Source organism: Pipra filicauda, unplaced genomic scaffold (genome assembly GCF_003945595.2).
Source record: "Pipra filicauda isolate LSUMZ 115617 unplaced genomic scaffold, ASM394559v2 scaffold17_size4572894_pilon, whole genome shotgun sequence".
NCBI classification, from domain to species: domain Eukaryota; kingdom Metazoa; phylum Chordata; class Aves; order Passeriformes; family Pipridae; genus Pipra; species Pipra filicauda.
The window spans coordinates 1,459,052-1,478,085 of NW_024104287.1; the positions used below are offsets into that span (position 1 = coordinate 1,459,052).

The 19,034-nt window shown below is 41.9% G+C and overlaps 1 protein-coding gene across 1 annotated transcript in view; it reads right to left on the reverse strand.

The window, feature by feature from the left end:
* Positions 1-1,040: 1,040 nt before the first annotated feature.
* The window catches only part of ELOVL6 (ELOVL fatty acid elongase 6), an 82,880-nt gene continuing 64,886 nt past the window's right edge, over positions 1,041-19,034 (reverse strand). The window contains exons 3-4 of the mRNA XM_027721644.2: positions 9,285-9,436; positions 1,041-7,280 (exon numbers count right to left, since the gene is read on the reverse strand). Coding sequence (XP_027577445.1) covers positions 6,856-7,280; positions 9,285-9,436 — 577 coding nt within the window. The 3' untranslated portion in view covers positions 1,041-6,855. The remainder of the gene's footprint in view (positions 7,281-9,284; positions 9,437-19,034) is intronic.

The window sequence follows — 19,034 nt, forward strand, 5'->3', positions numbered from 1 at the left end:
TGATCAATTCTGCTGGGGACTTCTAGCACAAGGTCATTGCAAGTCATGGCAGCTTGGCAAAGGAAACTAGAAAGAAGAGTTAATTTCTTTGCTTGGGGCATAGACAGTGACTCTCCCTACTCACAGCCTTGCCAAAGTTACTAGCAGTGTGCAGTACATTCACAAAACCTGTACTCCTTCGCTTTCCACAGAATCTTAATAAAATAAGGATTTATTTACATGCTTAATCTCCACTCCTACCTCAACTATAGCTGTAAGCTAGCCTGGGTCACAGGTAGCTGCCAGAAGCAGAGAGGTGTGTAGTGGAGCCAAGGAAATACAGTTTCTGCTATAAGCCTGAAAAAATCCTATACTCCCCACATTCTACTTTTTTTTCTCCCTAGTTACTGGAATTCTTCCCAACAACAGAGCTGTACCTACCTTGGAAATCCCCCTCTGCTCGGCTACACTCTCTTGGAAATCCCCCTCTTCCACTCTCCCTGGGATAATACTGAAGATGGTAGGCAGCACTTCCTGGGATGTATATCCAATTTCTTCTTCTTGCTTCTCCACTTCGAGGCTGCTCCCAAAGTGGAGAAGGAGGAACTTGGAGGAAGTTCCCAAACCAGGCCTCAGGAAGGTCACCAGGGTCTCTCACAGCCCCATGCATCCCCACTGTGGGCTTCCTACTCTGCTTTACCCTCTTCCCTCTGCCTCCAGCTTGTGCTCTCTTTGCTCAGAAGCCTGTTATTTGCTGTGGGGCTGTAAGCCTGTCCATGGGGAGAGTGGTGGGGTTTCAGCAGGGATACGCTGCAGTCCAAACATTTACACTTTGGGTTCCTCCTCTATTATACAGGTGCCTGTGACATACACATAAAGAAAAAACCATGTGATGCTTCTGTGTGGTACACAAAAATATGAACTTTGGTAGAGATTTGCTGGGAAGTGACGTGTCACGCTGCAGTCTCATACCTGGAGAACCGCTTCTCTTTTTCAATAGCTGACTTGGTAGCAATATAGAGAATGAAATGGATGTTATGGATTAATAAAACACAGAGACATTTTATTTGAACCAAAAGTTAAAATTTTATTTGGAATATCAATATACCCCAAAAAAATAAAAATAAAAATTTCCTTTTATGTAATGAAATAGCCATTTGAAAATGGTAAAATAAAGATATTTATCATACTATTTCTTCTAGTTATTGTACACATATTTAAGGTTTTTTTTTCTGAATATAAATCTAGCTTAAGCTTTAAGGCTCCAAAAAGCCTCAAGCATGTAGTGGCCCTTTTGAGAAAGCAGATAAGTCAATCAGAGCTGGGTTTTTTCAGCAGACAGGCCTTTTTGAAGCTGTCCAGGACTGGACAGATGTGAGATTTCTCAGGAAGGTCACTCTTTCAGGGGAGTATTACTTTGTACCCCTTGGGAAATACACTCTAACCCCTCTTCATGCAGCATTTTACATTATGATGTCCTGGGGAGGGCCCTGGTTCCCCTTAGCTGTCAAAATAATGTGCAGATCCAATGTTATTTGTGTTGGTACAGTTGATTTAATTTAAGAAATCAAATGCTACCCTGTGATGTTTGCTCTGCTAGAAATTAAGTCAGTAATAAGATCCTGGTCCTGCCTTTACCCCTGTAAGCAAAAGGTTTCTGTGCCCATGTATTGCTGCATGGACTGCAATGGAGCGTTGACGATTGCAGGATCAGGGACTTGTCTTTTGCTTGCTTTTAATAAAATAAATGGAATGGAAAATGTATTGAAATAAAACAGTGAAAACCCACCAACAATTCTGAGTTGTAATTCTTCCCTTTTAGAGGGTTCATTGATGCTAGGCTGGAAAATATGACTGAAGACCCATGTCAGCGCCTGAGTAATGCCCTGGGTGGTTCATGTCACAACTAAGCAAACAAGGGAATTTAGGTCTTGCATCACTGTCTGCAAGTGGTCTCCAGTGGGCTGAAGTAAAGCTCCCTGAAGTCACTGGACATCTCACCAACAATCTCACTTTCAGTAGGCACTGGAACAAGTCCTGAACTTAGACGGTATAGTCAGAAATCTGCTTTGATTTATTCCTCGATCAAAGCCATCTTTATTACTTGAAGTATGAATGTGTATATGATTTGTATATAAAGCTGTTATACTTCTGCTACTGGTTCTGAAGCACAGGATAGACTCCAACTACTAAAGATATTACAGCATTAATGCAGTATATCTCGCACTGCTTACAATGCTCTTTCGTGGTCATAATAACTGGTCTCTTATGCTCTTTGTTGCCTGAAGCCACCTGAATATTGATCCCTGAGGTACCACTGCTTTCAACTAAAATGTCACAGATTTTTACTTTCAGGAGAGAAAAATAAAATACACTCAGGACTTGAAAAAATTATTAGATGATTCATGTTCCTACAAACAAATCCATAGACCCATGTTGCACTGAAGGAGCCACTTCCTAATTAACTTCTGCAGTAGGAACCCCTACACACAAGCCTTATTCCTCCAGCCACCTCATCCGGGGCACATGGTGCTATGCAGCCCACTCTTTTTCCATGTTGCCTTTCCTCATCTCAGAAAGGAGTGAGCATTCAGCCTGGAAATACTTTGTCCTGGCATATGGAATGTCTCCCTCCTTGCCTCTCCTGCAACTCGTGCTCAATATTTTATGCCTACTACCCTGCTTGGCTGTTTCGAGTGATTCCTTTTGCACACTTTGGCCCTTATCTTGTATTATTTTAATGTGAGATTCTGGTGAGAAGTCTCTTTTGGAGCCAGCTGTTCCTAGTTGTGTGTTATCAGTGAGCCCAGACATAAATAATTTTTGACTGAGTTACAGAAGGTCTGCAAGAACAAGGGGTTTCCTTCTCATCACAGGCACAATCTAAAGAGGCCGCAGAATTACCCAGGTTTTTGTTCTTTTGCTAACTAGCTGAAAATATTTTCCTTAAAGTGTTCACTACACAGAAGTGGTGTTAAGGAAGGGCCAAATTCAGCTGGCAGCTGCCTAAGCATAAATCCATACCGACCTTTCTGGTTTTATTTCAGTACGTTAGATTAATGCATCAAAACATAAAACACAGACTTCGACACTGGCAGAGTGACCTTATCACCAGTGTAACTTTCCTGACTTCAATAGTGGATCCCATAACAGCATTTCCAGCGTCTCTTGTGGCTGTCACAGGTCCCATAATGCTTGGTAAATTTATATAAAGTTTGAGTTCCCCGTGGCATGTGTGCAAGCAACAGAATTACAACTTTCTTTAAAACAATTAGAGAAAAAAGGGTTCTGGTACTGGGCAAAAAACCTTGAAAGCATGACTCCAAGGCTCAAATCAGCAGAAATAAATAAGACCCAATTATCTTGTGGCTCATAGGTTGGAACAGCTGGAGTATTGCTGAGGTGTCACTACATTAGGGTTGACTGGCTCAGTGTTTGTACATGTGAGTGGGTTAAATGTGATGTCTAAATATTATGCATGTATGTTTTTTTGGGGGGGAAGTAAGAAAAACAATGTAACTTGCTTTTGTCTTATCCTCAAATTCTTTAATGCCAGTTACACCTTTGACTTCAGTGGAAAACCTCAGAGGAAAAGCCTAATGAAATAGTAAGGCCATAGGAAGGACCTGTGTAAATGCATGTGTGATGTCATCTCCTGAAGCAAATGGCATTGTGACAGCCAATTCCCAGAGTGACAATAAATGTACCCTAATTTACCACTGTACCTTACATGTCTGATCTTGCTGCCCCTTCCCTACATGTATGCTTGTCTGCAGCCTAGCCCTCCGCCAGGGTGCCCACTGAATTTGTGCTGAGTAACCCCTGCATACCAGGGGTACATGTGCACTGTCTGTTGAGGAGGTCACTTGGGGTGGTGTCTGCACTGGAGCCGCTTCCCAGGCAGCAAGGAAGCTGGCCCTTGCCTACCTAGCCTTGGCTAGTAGGGTAGTGGGCACATCGAGGAGCAGGTGCTGGGAATGGTGCAGAGGTACCTACGAGGGCTTTGGGAGGATGGGGAAGGAGCAGGTGAAATTCTTGCTCCACTGAAGTCAGTGTCAGCATTGCCAGCATTGCCATCCAGCACAGAGAGGTGTGGGGTTTTTTTATGCCATTAAGGAAAACAGAGTATGAAACATGGTTGGTGGTTGTTTGCAACCCATCCTGTTTTCTGCCTTTGTTACACTGAAGCCACAAGTCCCTGCCATGCTGCGATATCACTTCTTATAGATAAAGTTTATGGGGTTTTTAACTCATGAGTCATAAGCCTCAAAGTAGCAGGAGATGTGCACAGTTCCTTCCCCTGTGCTCAGACAAAAGGCAATCAGGCACGCCAGCTCTGTTCAAAGCAAAGCAAAGCCTCCACTGACTTCACAGAGTCCAAGACTTCTGCTCCAGCTTCAGCTCCAGACATTGGACCACTTCCACCCCCTCTTGCTCTATTTGAAGAACTCAAGACACACAGGACTGAGGGTCTAAATGGCACCATGGTGGACTTCTACCAATGCTTATCAGCTAATTGCAGCTTGACTTTAATTTTGCCTTTTCCACTCTTAATCGGTCTTTTTAACCTGCTTTTTAGCCAGGGCAAAATTAAACATGAGGAAAAAGGCTTATTTAGCATTATAATTATCTACTCCCAAGCTGTATAACAAAATGGTTTACACATTTAATTGGTTTTGTCTAATATTTCCACGTATACAGTAGTCCTATTAATGAATATCATAGCTTCATTACTGCATATCACATTTTGCTATGTTTTGTACGATAAAATAACGTCAGCACATCAATAACTTAAATAACACAAATGTAAACTCATTTTCTGCTTGTTATAATTATGATTTTAGCCTGAATAGGCTTTTGATTTGTAAGACCATTCACATAATATGGAATGTAACTTTATTTGTTTTTCTTTTGTATATAATGAGACACCGAAAGCCCTTGTCATCTCTTAACAGGATACTAAAGCAGCTCTGTTTCATGAATGACAGCACAATTAAAGCTAAAAATCATAATTAAGAAAACCCTTTTGTACTGTACAATCTGAAATTAAAGCAAGAAAGATAATGACAATCTTATGCATTAGCCAGGAAACGTGATTCTCTGCCACTGGGCTGCTTTTTCTTGTTGACAATTCACAGAATGTGTATATGGGTGTAGTTATAGGTGTGTGTATATCCTATGCAGAACAGCAGTCCCTATTTTGTTGATCTAGTTCTTCTAATTTTTTAGTTAAACTACCTAGCTGTTACAATTTAGAATACTACATTAACACATTTAACATCAAGTTTACATACTTGCGTCTTTGAAATACTAGGAACTTTTACACATTTTATTTGGCTTTGTAAGGACTGAAATATCACAGATAATGCAACCTACTTGTCTTTGAAAGAATATGGCTGTTCTCAACTAACTCTATCTAAGGTTCAGAGTGAAATATGTTTCTCCTTATATCTGTAGCTGACTTCATAGAAGAAAGAATGTCCTCTTAAGCGGTCAGTTACAGTACAGATTCTGCAGAGATACATATATATTTAATGAAGGATAATTCTCTCTGGACTTTAGAGTCAAGCTGTTGCAGCAAAATTACTTCGTTTAGACTAATTTTTCCTATACAAATCTCAAGAAAAACCTATTCCAAGTATGTTTTGTAGTAGTATCTCCACATGACCAGAGGAGGGCACTTTAAACATCTTTGCACTGCCCAGGAGGCAGATGCAGAAGCACAGTGATACCCAATGTCGTGCAGTCCTGCCACCTCTTCTAACCCAGGCAGGCACCCTTGTGTCCACAAAAACACGGAATCCATATTGTACCACAGGGCTCTGTTCTGAAAACAGTGGGCAGATATATCACTCTCTTCTCACTAACTAGGATTTCTTCCGATTTCCCCCATTTAATTCAGTGTTGCTGCAGGCTAAATTAAGAGTAACGGATAATTCCTAAAAATCACATTAGGGGAGTTGTCTCCCTCTCCTTCCTGAACATCCCTCTGCTATTAGCCCCTGTTAATTTAGCAAATATTGATTGATTGATTTAACCCTCTATGACTTATCCTGCTGTAGAAATTCCTTGCCTTTAACTGAAAAATGCACTTGGAAAATGCACTCTCTGAGATATGTATTGCAACAGTGCATCTTTTCACATTAAACTCTTGTAAAAGTACTGCTCCTTTCCACCTTCTGAGGGAGGTGACTCTGTGTCCCAGATCTGCTCTCCTGACAGAGTACATAGCAGAGAAATCAATCTCTTCTCTTTTTCATTCATGACCACAGTGTGGAGTTCAGCAAGTTTCCATGCAGGAAACATCCTTTTCAGCTTCATTTTGGCTAAAGGTATCAACCTTCTATGGAAAAGATTTTAATTCTGCAATCTTACTGCTATCATAGACAGATTTTTTTTTGTCACTTCTGCTTTGTTTTGTTCAAGTTTAATGCTGAGAAATTATTAGAAAGGATTTAGAAATCTTTTTTTTTTAAAAATAAAAGTCTCTCCTCCACCCTGGGGAAACACACTGCTTATTTAACATACTTTCCCCCCCCCTCAACATTATTCCATTTCTCTTTTCTTCTCTTTTCTTTTCTTTCTTCTTTCCTTTTTTCTTTTCTTTTTTTCCCCCTTCTTTCTTTCCACCTTTCCTTTCTAGAGCAGACAGGTACAAGAAGGAAGTTGTCTTTCATCAGCAGTCCTTTGAGATAGAGTAGAATTCAGTGAGTCCTCACCATGATAGGATCATAAACTTACTGGGTTAAACCAAGTTAACTTTCCCTAAGCTGCCAAGTTTTAGCTGCACCATACATATATGTTTCCTTGTGCCTTTTTTTTCTTATAATTTTTTTTTTCTTGATGACCCTGAGCTATGGCTTCTCGTTTCTACCACTAGTCAACCTTCCTTTCTTTTCTGGTTTTGCCAATATAGGCCTCAAAGAAAAAATGGCAGAAGAGCACAAAGTAGCTGAGGTACATGAGAGAGGACCAGATGATGTTCTGCACGTGGGAATGGCACTGGCCCTGCTGCATCCAGGAGAAGACCAGGTAATTGATCACGCAACCGATCAACATCTGAGTGATCTGCGACAAGGTGATGAACATGGCAAACTTGCGTGAGACTCTGAAGCCAGCAGCCCGCAAGGCATAGTAAGAGTACATAACAGCGTGTACTCCATAGTTCATGGTCATGAACCAGCCGCCGCCAGCCACCATGTCCTTGTAGGAATACCAAGAATAAAGTAACACAGTAATGTGATGGTACCAGTGTAAGAAGATGAGCTTCTGTTTCCTAAGAATAATGAATATAGTATCACCTGTAACAAAACAAAAAAAAAAAAGGGGGGGGGAAGAATGGAGAAACATATTAAACAATTCTATAATTAATGCAGTGCTCTCTTCCCTTTGCTGTTGCTGTAGTATATACTACCTTGGAGCAAGAAAAAACACCTCAGCTCTAGATCTGAGAGCTTGTCTGATCTGAGAGCCAGTTTGGCTCATAATCTCTATGCAATCTTTAGAAAACCAGTGTATCTACATTTTCCTGTGTGAATAATCCCCATTTGAAAACTCCATAGGTTTACATGGCAGCCCTTTGCTGCAAAAGTAATCCATGAAAATCTGAGGTGAGGTAGGCTGATGTATGTGTATCATCTCTGACTGTGAGACTGTCCATTATATACAGTCACTGGAAGAGAAATGCAGTTCAATAGAGAGCAGAAAATCTGAAGAGGAAGCAGCACACTGTCCTCTGATTCAAATGTCTACATGGAAACTTAACCTAGTTAAAATCAGTAGAGCCTTTTGAGCTAATATGCAAAAGGCTATTGCATACACAACTCACAATACTGAAAGGTATGTTATTGTGAGGCAGACAATAACATACATTTCTTATAGAAAGAAATTGGGGTTTTGTTGAAATGCACATCCTCTTCAGGCAAATTTATCTTACTATCGTAGAAAAGTAAATTTTATTCCTCTTTCCTGCTTTTTTTCTTCCTTCTGCTTTTTGTGATTGCAATGAGCATCTCAATTAGATATACGGATATATGTATGTTAGTTGTTTTCCATTGTTATAGGCACAGTGTTTCCAAAAGATCCCTGAGATTTGAATCTGGGGACTTATTTTGATTTATATGGAATAGATTTATATGGGATAGATTTAAGGAAATCTGTATCATGAATATTAGTCATGGGTGGAAGCAAAACTGCACCGTCTGCACAAGCTCTATAATGAGCCATAATGCTACTGTTTACTTCATTAGCTTGAAGATGTTGATTCACATTTTAATAAGTAATCATATGTTCAATTTATTGTTGCTGTGCAGTTCTAGCTGATGTCTCCCAGTTTTAACAACTACATTTCTTTGGGTTTGCAGTAATTTAAGCAGCAGGAAAACAAGGGATTCTGACACAGCAAGGCAACTGGTGTCTGTCTCTTTCTAGTTTTCATGCTGATGAATTTCTTTGCTCTAATTTTCTGAATCAAATTATCCACTGAAAGGTTAAGTCTTATTTTTGCTGTACACCTGAACACAGTGATAGCTGCAGCCCTTTGAGGTTTAGTGAGAACATCCTCCAAAATGAAAGCTGGAGGGCTGCTAAATCATTGCCTCCTCCTTTCCATTAAAGCAATCCCTTCTTACACTAATAAGCTGTGAATGAGAACACATTAAGACTATTAAGTTGCCTTTGGCACGTTTATCATAAATATCCTTACCAGAAAAGCTGTTGGAAAGATAGAAGTTCATAAGAATCAGGACTGGAAAAGCTAGAGATATTATGGGAAATTTGTTTCTACTCAGAGGAAGCAGACAGCCACAGCTTTCAATGCTTAGGGAGGAAGCACCTTACTGTTCCTAATTGTATACTTAGATGTGTATTAAAGGATGAATGCTACAGAATGGAGGCAGAACCTGACTCAGAGCTTCTTGCTGACATAGCTGCTATAGCCCAGCCTTCATTTCTGTACCCGTGGGGTCAGTGACTGACGATTATGCTACTCTTATTTACCTACAAGCAGCTCAGGAAGAAGTATGTACCAGGTTGCTTTTACCTCTTGACTGCCCTGCTATGTATAATCACTGCAGTTTATTTCTGGGCTGGGAATGGTCTTATTCAACCGCACATTGCTCTAACTTAGCCAGGCTGGAATTAATCTCTAGAGACTAAAACATGCAGTTTGGGCTTCGTTTATGTTTACTCAGTTTTTCTAAGACTTAAATGAGATTTTGACAGCACTGAGACCCTTCTTGTGCTTCCTGCATGGACATTTCTGCTCTAAATATGCACAGTGAGAGAAAGAGAGAGAGGGTACTCACCTAGTTCGGGTGCTTTGCTTAGCACAAATGCATATGCCCAGAATTTGCTGACAGGTCCAATGTAAAAACTCTGGTCACACACTGACTGTTTCAGGCCTTTGGTCATCAAAATGTACAGCATATAAGCACCAGTTCGAACAGCACCGAATATACTTTAAAACAAAAAGAGAAAATAAGACAATTAAGTGGACATTTGAAATCTACATGCCATCACTTCAAATTATTAAGGGAAAAAGGCCATAAATGTGCTGAAATAATAAGTTTGAGACAACCTAAAAGCTGAAGCAACTCTGCTGGCTTCTAGGAATTTATTTTGAACTCAGACTTGTAAACTGGACCGCAGCCGTATCCCCTGGTGAAAGTCTGGAATGGTAACATCAATGGTTTTTATTTCATTACTACAGGAATGATCCTTCAGTTTTCAGGAGCAGGGAAACATCTACTTCAGCTCAAAATGACATGCAGAGTTTTGCTGCTGATGGCCGGGAAAAACTAGACAAAATGAGTTGATAAAGAGCTGCATCATCATGATAATCAGGACAAATTCCCTCTTCTGCTTTTCTCAGAGTTTTCTCTTGTCTCTCCCTGTGTTTGTTATACCCACAGGCAAACCCAGGCAGGACACACAGATTTTGATGGAGTGTCTCAGTCAGGGCTGGTGTTTTGGTGCACATGCTTGACTTCATCTCTTAATGGGTCACTGCTAACAGAGGGAACCAGCAGTTGAATCAAGCCGTAAACAGCAGATTCACCCTCACCTCATCAAAGTGAGATGCAAGGTGACAGTGTTCTGTAAATTAGAAACATTGAGAGATTTGCAACTATATTAATTTAGTGCAATTACAGAGGGGATAGGTTGACATCCAGCTGATATAAGGAACAAAGGCTTCTTTTGCAGCAGCAAGGAGCTCTGCAGAAGAAACCGACTCACTTTTGCCCCTTGTCTACCATTGTAGCTTGTTGGCCCTTTGTAAGTGTTGATGAATACTAGGTGAAGGAAGTAGCTTTCAAGAAAAAGGAAGAAAAACAGACCCAATCTCATTTGAGGTTGAGTATATCTTACTTTATGCCTATACCGTATGTTCTCGTCCCTCTACCCAGCTCCATCTTATCTCCCCTCTAACTTCTTTGTGACCTTGACCTACCCTGCTTCCTGCTCTGCCTTGTTGTCTTTCATGACTATAGCCTGGCAGCAGGCAAAACAAGCCACCTAAAACTGAGGTATAAACACATGTGGGCAATGCATGCTACCATTTATGCAAAGTATGTGAAATAAGGAACAGTTCCTCTGAAGTTATAGATTCTCTGTTATTTGTCCTTGTCTTGTGAAGTCAGTATTTAAAAAACATGTATTAAAATCACCAAGGCAGCCTCAAAAGTTGAGGTCTACGGCAGTCCTTATGGCACCTGGTCTGACCAGATGGTTCTAGTAAGCCTGCTGAACACAAATACTGCTTATTTAAACTTTTATATGATTTGCATAAAGTATTTAGATTTTCAAATCTGCAGCATTGACATACCCAGTCAAATCGGTCTGCTGCTAAGCAACAGTGCAACTTGCTCTCCCCTGTCCACTGCAACCAAGTGGAGTACCACACTGTCTGGTGCTCCTCAGGCTGTCAGTGGCATCACAGATGGGGCTCTACAGCCAGGTCACGCACAGGGAGAAATGCTACATCTTGGCTCTCCCACCATTATCTTCTGAGGCAACCATTGCATGTGGTTTCACTGTGCCGTCAGGAAATTCATACAAATGTGAGCACTTATGAAGCTACTATTATTATTTGCTATTTGCATAGTGGTATTTGCTCATGGGCTCTATTGCCAGATGAGTCCTCTTGAGCTATGTGCGAATAAACAACCCTCCTGCTGTGGTACAGGTATGCTGAAGAAGTTCAGCTGAGCCTGGGTTTCCCATTAGCACTGCCCAAAGCAATGCCTGCATTCCCAGGCTTAGGCAGGACAGCTACTGCAGTCTCTTGTGTTCATCCACTCCTGCGTGCAGAAAAGACAGCACAGTATTCTTAGCATCTATGCAGCCCATAGCGTATCCTCTCCATGAAGGGTTGTTTCCTCCCAGAAATGATCTCTCAGCACACTTCTTATGTCTTTCAAGCATCAGTCCTTTTAAGTCAGCAGACTGCCAAAACCTGCAGGAGGAGTTTTGAAATGAGGTGCAACTCATTCTGTGTCTTCTCTTTGGCATTTAACACATGCACTTTTTTTTTCAGGAGTTGCATTTCTCATTCCCAAGAAGACAGGAGATCCTTACAGAGATGTGATCTGATCACCTCCTGAGGCAGTGAACTCCTCAGGCTAGCCAGGGCATGCTGCTGCTTGCTATTATGTTTTGGGTGGTGGCAAAACTGGGTGGAGGAAGATCAGACAGAATACCTAATGATACGCTGATTCTCCCATTAGCAAATACCTCACTGCTGACATTAAAATGTGGAAAAAAAGGAAATTTTAAATTATAAAATCAAATAGCTGCAAGCAATATGCCTTTTCTTGTAAAGAAGTTACACTGCCTTTTTAAAAAATAATTTATTAATAAAGTTTTAAACCCAAAGAGAATTCTGTGCCTTGAACACAATCCCAGATGAGAAGAGCGCTTGTTCAAGCAACAGGCAAACATTGCTTTAACTGTGATTGAGTATGGACACCCAGAGATCTAATCTGGACTGATAACAGAGCCAAAGAGTCTCCCTTTGCTGTGCTTGAGATTATATTGATGGTCACACACTGACCGTTTCAGGCCTTTGGATTACAGTCTCCCTTTGCTGTGCTTGAGATTATACTGATGTAGTTCTTCCTGTCTTTCTGTTTAGCAAGTACTGCAGAGTTCTCCCTGGAGTGCACTTGCACACACACATTCGTTCACACTCACACACTTACTTTTCTATAATTCCAGAGGATGGTGGCTTCCTCTAGTTCTATGACTCTAGAAGTGACTCCAGTTACTGCTCTACACAGTGAGTCAGACTAATCTGAATTTTCATCAGTAGAAACCAAGTTACATTTTTGTGTAACTCACAAGGGAAGGTCTTATGAGTAAGGAGGATAGCAAACTAGAAGTAACAGATTCAATTACCTAACTATTTAGGTAATTGAATCAGTTAATAGACACTGTGAGCAGGTAGCTGATACGAGATGTGCTGCATGCCAAAACACTACCTTGAGAACAAGTGCGCGCCATCGGAGACAGAAAAAGGTCTAATGCACAACTGCAAACGTGTCTTGGACCCAGAGAGAGCCAGGACTGCTTTTTGTGCCTCTACCACTTAATCTTGTTTTTTCTGTAAGGTAAGATCAACCAACGAATTTCTATCTTGCAAAGACATGATGTGCAGCAGAGTGATGACACTGCTTGTTCAGTAAATCACTTCTGCTTCATTCTGTCCTCGCCCTGGTCTCTGCTGTAGCTTTTGTGAAGCATTGAAATGAACTGCTTACCAAAGCAGTCTGTCTGGTGGGAATCATCTGCAGGGATTTTAGAAATAAGGTAGCAGTGATTTACTGTACAATTACAGTCTTTTGCAACTAGAGAGACCGATCAGAAACGAACTGCACCAGCTAATGCAGCATTCTCATCTATTCAGACTCAAAATGTCCTACATTGTCCTCCCTTCAGGCAGTGACTTCTCTTGTAGATTAACAAATGTCCAATTGATATTTTTAGTGTCCATAGTATAATCAAAATATATCCATGAGTAAAATAAAAACTAATACTTTTCCCTCTCAAACTTATTTTCAAGCAAGGGTTGGTGGCTTGACTGTAGCTGGACGCCAGGTGCCCACCAAATATGCTCTATTAGTCTCTCCCCTGGGCAGGGGAGAGACAATATATCAAAAGGCTCCTGGGTCAGGATAAGGGCAGGGAGGGATCACTCACCAGTTACCATCATGGGTAAAAGAGAGTTGACTTGGGGAAATGATTTTATTACCAAACAAATCAGGGTAGGGTAATGAGAAATAAAAACTAAACCTTAAAAACACACCCTCTCTCCTCTTCTTCCTGGGTGTAACTTTACTCCTGAATTCTCTACCTCCTCTCCCCAGAGGCTCAGGGAGCAGGGGATGAGGAACAGGGGTTGTGGTCAGTTTTTTCATGCGTTGCCACTGCTGCTTCTTCCTGATATGAGATGTGCTGCCACTTCCCCTGTTCCAGCATGGGATCCTTCCCACAGGTGACAATCCTCCACAAACTTCTCCAACGTGAGTCCTCCCTGGGAGCTGCAGTTCTTCATGAACTGCTCCAGTGTGGGTCCTTTCTGTGGGGTGCAGTCCTTCAGGAACACACTGCTCCAGTGTGGCTCCCCTGTGCGGTCCTAAGTCCTGACAGCAAACCTGCTCCAGTGTGGGCTCCTCTCTCCACAGGTCTACAGGTCCAGCTGGGAGTTTGCTCCAGCACAGGCTTCCCACAGGGTTATAGCCTCCTTTGGGCTTCCACCTGCTCTGCTGGGGTCTTCCATGGGTTACAGGTGGATTTCTGCTCCACCATGGCCCTCCATGGTGGAGGGGGCACAGCTGCCTTACCACAGGCTACAGGGTAATCTCTGCTCCAGCGCCTGGAGCACCTCCTCCTGCTCCTGCATTGACCTTGGTGTCTGCAGGGCTGTTTCTCCCACATATTCTCACTCCTCTCTCCATCTGCAACCACTCTCAAGCAGTAACTTTTGTGGTTCTTAAATATGTTATCCCAGAGGTGCTACCACTATTGCTGATACGTTGGCCTTGGTCAGCCCTGGGTATGTCTTGGAGCTGGCTGGCATTCACTGAGGAAGTTTTTAGCAATTTCTCACAGAAGACAGCCCTGTTGTCCTGCTACCAAAACCTGGCCATAAAAACACAAAACAGAGGACCTCAAAACACATTCCATGCACAGGTTAGGCACAGCATTAAGGAGGGAAACTCAGGGCTGGGGAGTGGCTGATGGAAAACAATGCAGGCGTTGAATACTGAAGACAATGCAGGCGTTGAATGCTGAAGCTGCTTTCTGCTGTCTCCATCGTAATTGTCAGGAAGGAATGAAGTACTTGTTTCTCAAAAGCCCAAGAGGGCAGCAGGTAGCTCAAGACCTCAGTCCAACCCCAGCTGCCATTGTAGCAGGCTCAGCTCCTCCTCACAGTGGAGGTCACTGCCCATTTTTGCTAGAGCTGCTTTCTATGCAGACCCATCTCTGCACTTGGCTCCTGACACCTCTGGACTTCCCAGTCCAGGATCAACACTGTGGAACTATGCAGAGAATGGGACTGCCACATAAAATCAAATTTAAAAGTTCAGCACAGAATATAGTAACATGTCCTAAAGGCTAATCACAGTGGGAAGTCTATGCTCTGGTTTGCATCTTTTAAAAGAACTTAAACCAAACAAACAATGCAATCTGTATATGCAGAACTAGATAAAGATGGCATTGAAGGGGATAAAAGTCTTGACTAGAGCTATGGTGAATGAAAAATATGTTAGCTACAAGCTAGAGATCAGAAGTGGAGTATCTATTCCAAAGCATGCCATCCTCGGTACCCATCACCAGCAGAGAGCAGCAGGGAGTCTGCAGACAGCAAGACCCAGCTGAGCTGCACAAAATTAAGGGCTAGTTGGGACTTCATGCAGAGCCCTCCGAACCCAGGCCCACAGGCTGTTCAACATGGCCCAAACCACTGGCACCCAGCTGTTTAACTAGTCTCTGAGGTGTCTGACTATCCTCTGCCTTGGGCGTGCTGGGCTAGTCCAGCAGTCAGCTGGCCATACACCCAGCCAGAGCTCCCACAGGTCCGGCTCCAGCTCCCAGCCTGGGGTCCAGCTGCAAAAGAGAAGAAATCTTAATTCTGTCCCAACCTACTTACATGGCGACTCACAGGAGTCCCAGCAGGTGAGTCTGTGCCCTGGGAGCACAAGGAGGTGGCAAAAACATGGTCCTCCTCTGTGAAAGCCACATTGAGCAGCTGAGATGACCACACATGCAAGTCACAGCCCTCTGACTGCATCCAGCTTATACTGGAATGGCAATAAGGAAGCAGGTTCTTTAGTTTTTGTTGACTCTTCTTTTTTTTTCATTTTAGCATGTGAAATATTTACAGAGGAAGCACTCTGAATTCAAAAGAAACTTCTAAAGGGCAACAGGTGAAGAAAGTGGAGCTTCCTACAACCTTTCTTCATGACAAATCAAACCACATTCAACTTCTCATTCTGTTCAGCAGAAGTGTTTTGGTGGACATACCAAGTTTCCCTTCTGCCGCTGAAGAACTGGTCTCTTAACGTAATAAAATGACCTTTCTGTGCCCTTCTGATTTAAAACCCACAGTCCTCAGGAAAGAGGAATGAGTTGGGCTGCTAACGCTGAGGCACAGGAGCACAGGAAGCACAGCAACCCCTTGGTCTGACAGGCCCGAGTGGCAGGGTAGTCCAAGAGCACACCTAGAGACAGCAGTTACTGTAAAAAGGGGCAGCAGAATATTTCTGTGCTCAGCCAGGCAACAGAAAACATGTAAAACATGAACTGATACTGAGGAAATGCAGGGAGGAAGCACATGTAAGACAAACAACTCTCAGAACTAAGTTTCTTGAAAAGAAATGAAGCTTCATCAAACATCACTGAACTTCCCAATAAGACAGTTGTCAAACCTGTAAAGAAACTCCCATGAGCAAAGAAACTCAGAAACCCAGTATTACAAAGCAGCATGTACTAATGTGAAAGAAACATCTCACATCCTTCAACCTTGCTGTTCTTTTCAACTCATTCCTAAAAATAAGTTTGTAACAAAGCAATTTTTCAACATGAGTGGTAGGTTTGTTTTGCAGTTCTCTAGAAGTATTTATAGAGTTTTTCCTCTCTACCTGGTACAAGTAAGCTTCTTGCCACTCACTCTTACCTGGACCCAGAGGACCAGCCCATCAATGATGTGCAGCACGCAGATAACATAGCAGGGACAGGGCTAGATGACCAATTTCTTTAGAAATTGATGTATTTTGTTGCTGCAAATTAAGTTGTTTGTGGGAGATTTCTATCTGTCTCCCATAAAACCCTGCTTTGGCCACATGAGAAGCAATGATAGTTTTTGGCTGACTCAACAGATACCAAGGTACCTCTGGAGGATGCAGGCATTTGAGGGGCCACTTGCCTTGCAAACCAGCGCAGGGAATGGTTTTTTCCATGCTTGCCACAGTATTACTTTCTCGTAGGTGACTTCAGATAAAGTTGGCAGACCAGTGTTGGGAAATGGCCCGTTCCAGGGAGGAAGCATACAAGCATAGGTCCTACCTAGCAAACAGAGCAGGAGTTCTGGGAACATGCATTTGTATGGTGACCACACACTAAATACATATGAATACATACATATAATACCACTGTATTATAGGAAGAGATACCTAAACTATTATCTGTGTAGACAGGTGAGGTAGTCGGATCACAGTGTGCTTGCTGCGTTGCTATTTCTGCAGTGATTATCAAACCAGTGGGAAAGATGGAAGATTTAATGAACCATTGGCCTGCTCCCAATCCAGAATCTGTCCTTACATTTTGTGGTGGTTTCAGGTCCCCTAGGAGCAGAGTACACTGGGAAACCGCTAACCTTTATGGCAAAAAGAAAGACTGTCAAACAAAACTTTAGCAGCTAAACAGAAGGTTTATGGGAGTCTGCCCTCATCATCTGTAAAAAAATAGATGAAACTGCATTTTTTCCAGTTCTCCCAGGATATGGCTATAGAGAGGGTAGTTTCTTTTTAAAGTTGAGCCAAACCAGAAGGGAATGTCCAGGTTAAAGTGTTTATCTGGGTGGTATCAAATGAGAAAAGAATATTAGAGTCTGGTTTCTGCTGACCAGAATTAACTTTTCCTGGTGCTTATTCAAAGCTTCTTGTTCCAAAACCTTTTGTGGGTAGACATGCCAGACTGTTTTGAGGCTGGGAAGTGAATTAAAACCATGAGAATAGCCTCCTTAAGAGCCTGCCTGACAGAGACAGCACTCCTTCCACTGCAGGCAGAGGACTGGTGAAACCTGGTCACACACCAACCTTCCAGAACACTGAAGCAAAGGGTGAGTGATAAATATGTTTCCTGGCTAATTAAGTTTCCTTAAACTTGCACGTCTACAGGCACATGTTTACAGGGTATCACAGACAGCAAATGTGGGTCCTCCGGGCCCCGCTTTCTGGGGGTTTTGACATGACAAGTGAAGGAGCAGCACAACCCACCAGCATTTGCAATTGTTTTGATCTGCTTTCTGATACCTAAGCTGCTCTGGGAGGTGTTTGTGGAGTGGCTAGATTTAATTGCAGCTGTTCCACTCCTTCTTTCTTTTTTTTTTTTTTAAATGAATCACCTCTTAACTCTTCTTGTGATTTTTTTCCAGTGATGTACACTTTCATCCACACTTAGCCAGCTCTGCGGGGGAGGGGAGGAGCAGCACCACCTTCACTGGGTAATGATGATACAGTATTAAAAAAAAAGTTGTATTTTCCAGATGGAATAAATTTTGTGAAAGACAGGAGGAATCAATTAAGCCTATGAAAATCTTAATATATAGTTTCACTAAAAAGATTGTCAGACTACTTAAACATTATCTTAGACGTGACTCCTGTCTTAGTTTTCCTTGATGATATTCAAGAGGATTGAAGTTATGTAAGTTCCATGAATTACCATAAAATCCTGCATCTTCTTGTACTTAGACAGATGTAGAAACTATGAAGTTGCTTTAGGCTTATCTTTGATTGCTAAATCATGATATTTGCACTGTACGGTGAGAAACCATACACTAAGAAGCCAATCATTAAGTATAAATGAAATGTGGGTAATGACTGAAAGCTATCATTTGGCTGTAGTTCAGTGATCTACATGGAATTAATGGCTCTTATTTTGATTTCACAGAGTTAATGAGACCTGTGGCTACATGTCATGCAATATGACATGTCCTCTGATCTCACAGAAAAGCAACCTGGGAAAGGATCTGGCACCCAGCATCCTAAATGGTCAATGTGACACAAGGACAGTCTATATGAAATATTCATTTGCATTAATAACTGACTAGAAGAACCAGCTTTGTAAGTCTGTACCTGGTTATTAAGAATATTTTGCTAGGTTTGTGGAAGAGGGTTTCATTTCCCAAATTAAATTAAGCAGTCTCTTGGTGAGTGAAGGATACACAGCGATACAGTATTCATGTAAGTGATGAAGTCTGAAAAAGAATAGTACTAAGGATTTGGTCCCTCTTAAATCTAAATGTAATATTTTTTAATTATTATATAAGCATTTAAAGAAAGGACTTCTTAACAGTGAGGTACCTTGAAATCCTAGAGAGACACTTGTTCAAATTACAGCTGATGAACTCAACCCAACTGTTATTTTCATAAGACACGGCAAAGAAAATTAATGTAATTAAGCTGTTGTTTCATCATCTTTCAACATTTCTGAAGTGCTTTCAAGCAACGACAAGGTTAGTGATGGAAAGGGAGACCTCTTCCTGCAGAAAGACTGTTACAAGACACTTCTCTGTTTTACCTCCTAGAACCAATTCAGGGACCTCCCCAGAAGACTCTGTCTCCTCATTGAATCCACCTAAGATGAAAAGGTCATCTCCATTTCTCCCCATAGCAGACCTTCTTGTTGCCACACCAAAATTTTGGTCTCCTCTGCTTTCCAACAGTCAAGTGACCTACCACCTCCAGCTTGGGCTGTCCCAGAGTTACCAACGTCTTAATAATATTCAGGCCAGCAACTGCTTTAGGCCAGATGTTCCTGTGTGAAGAACTGCT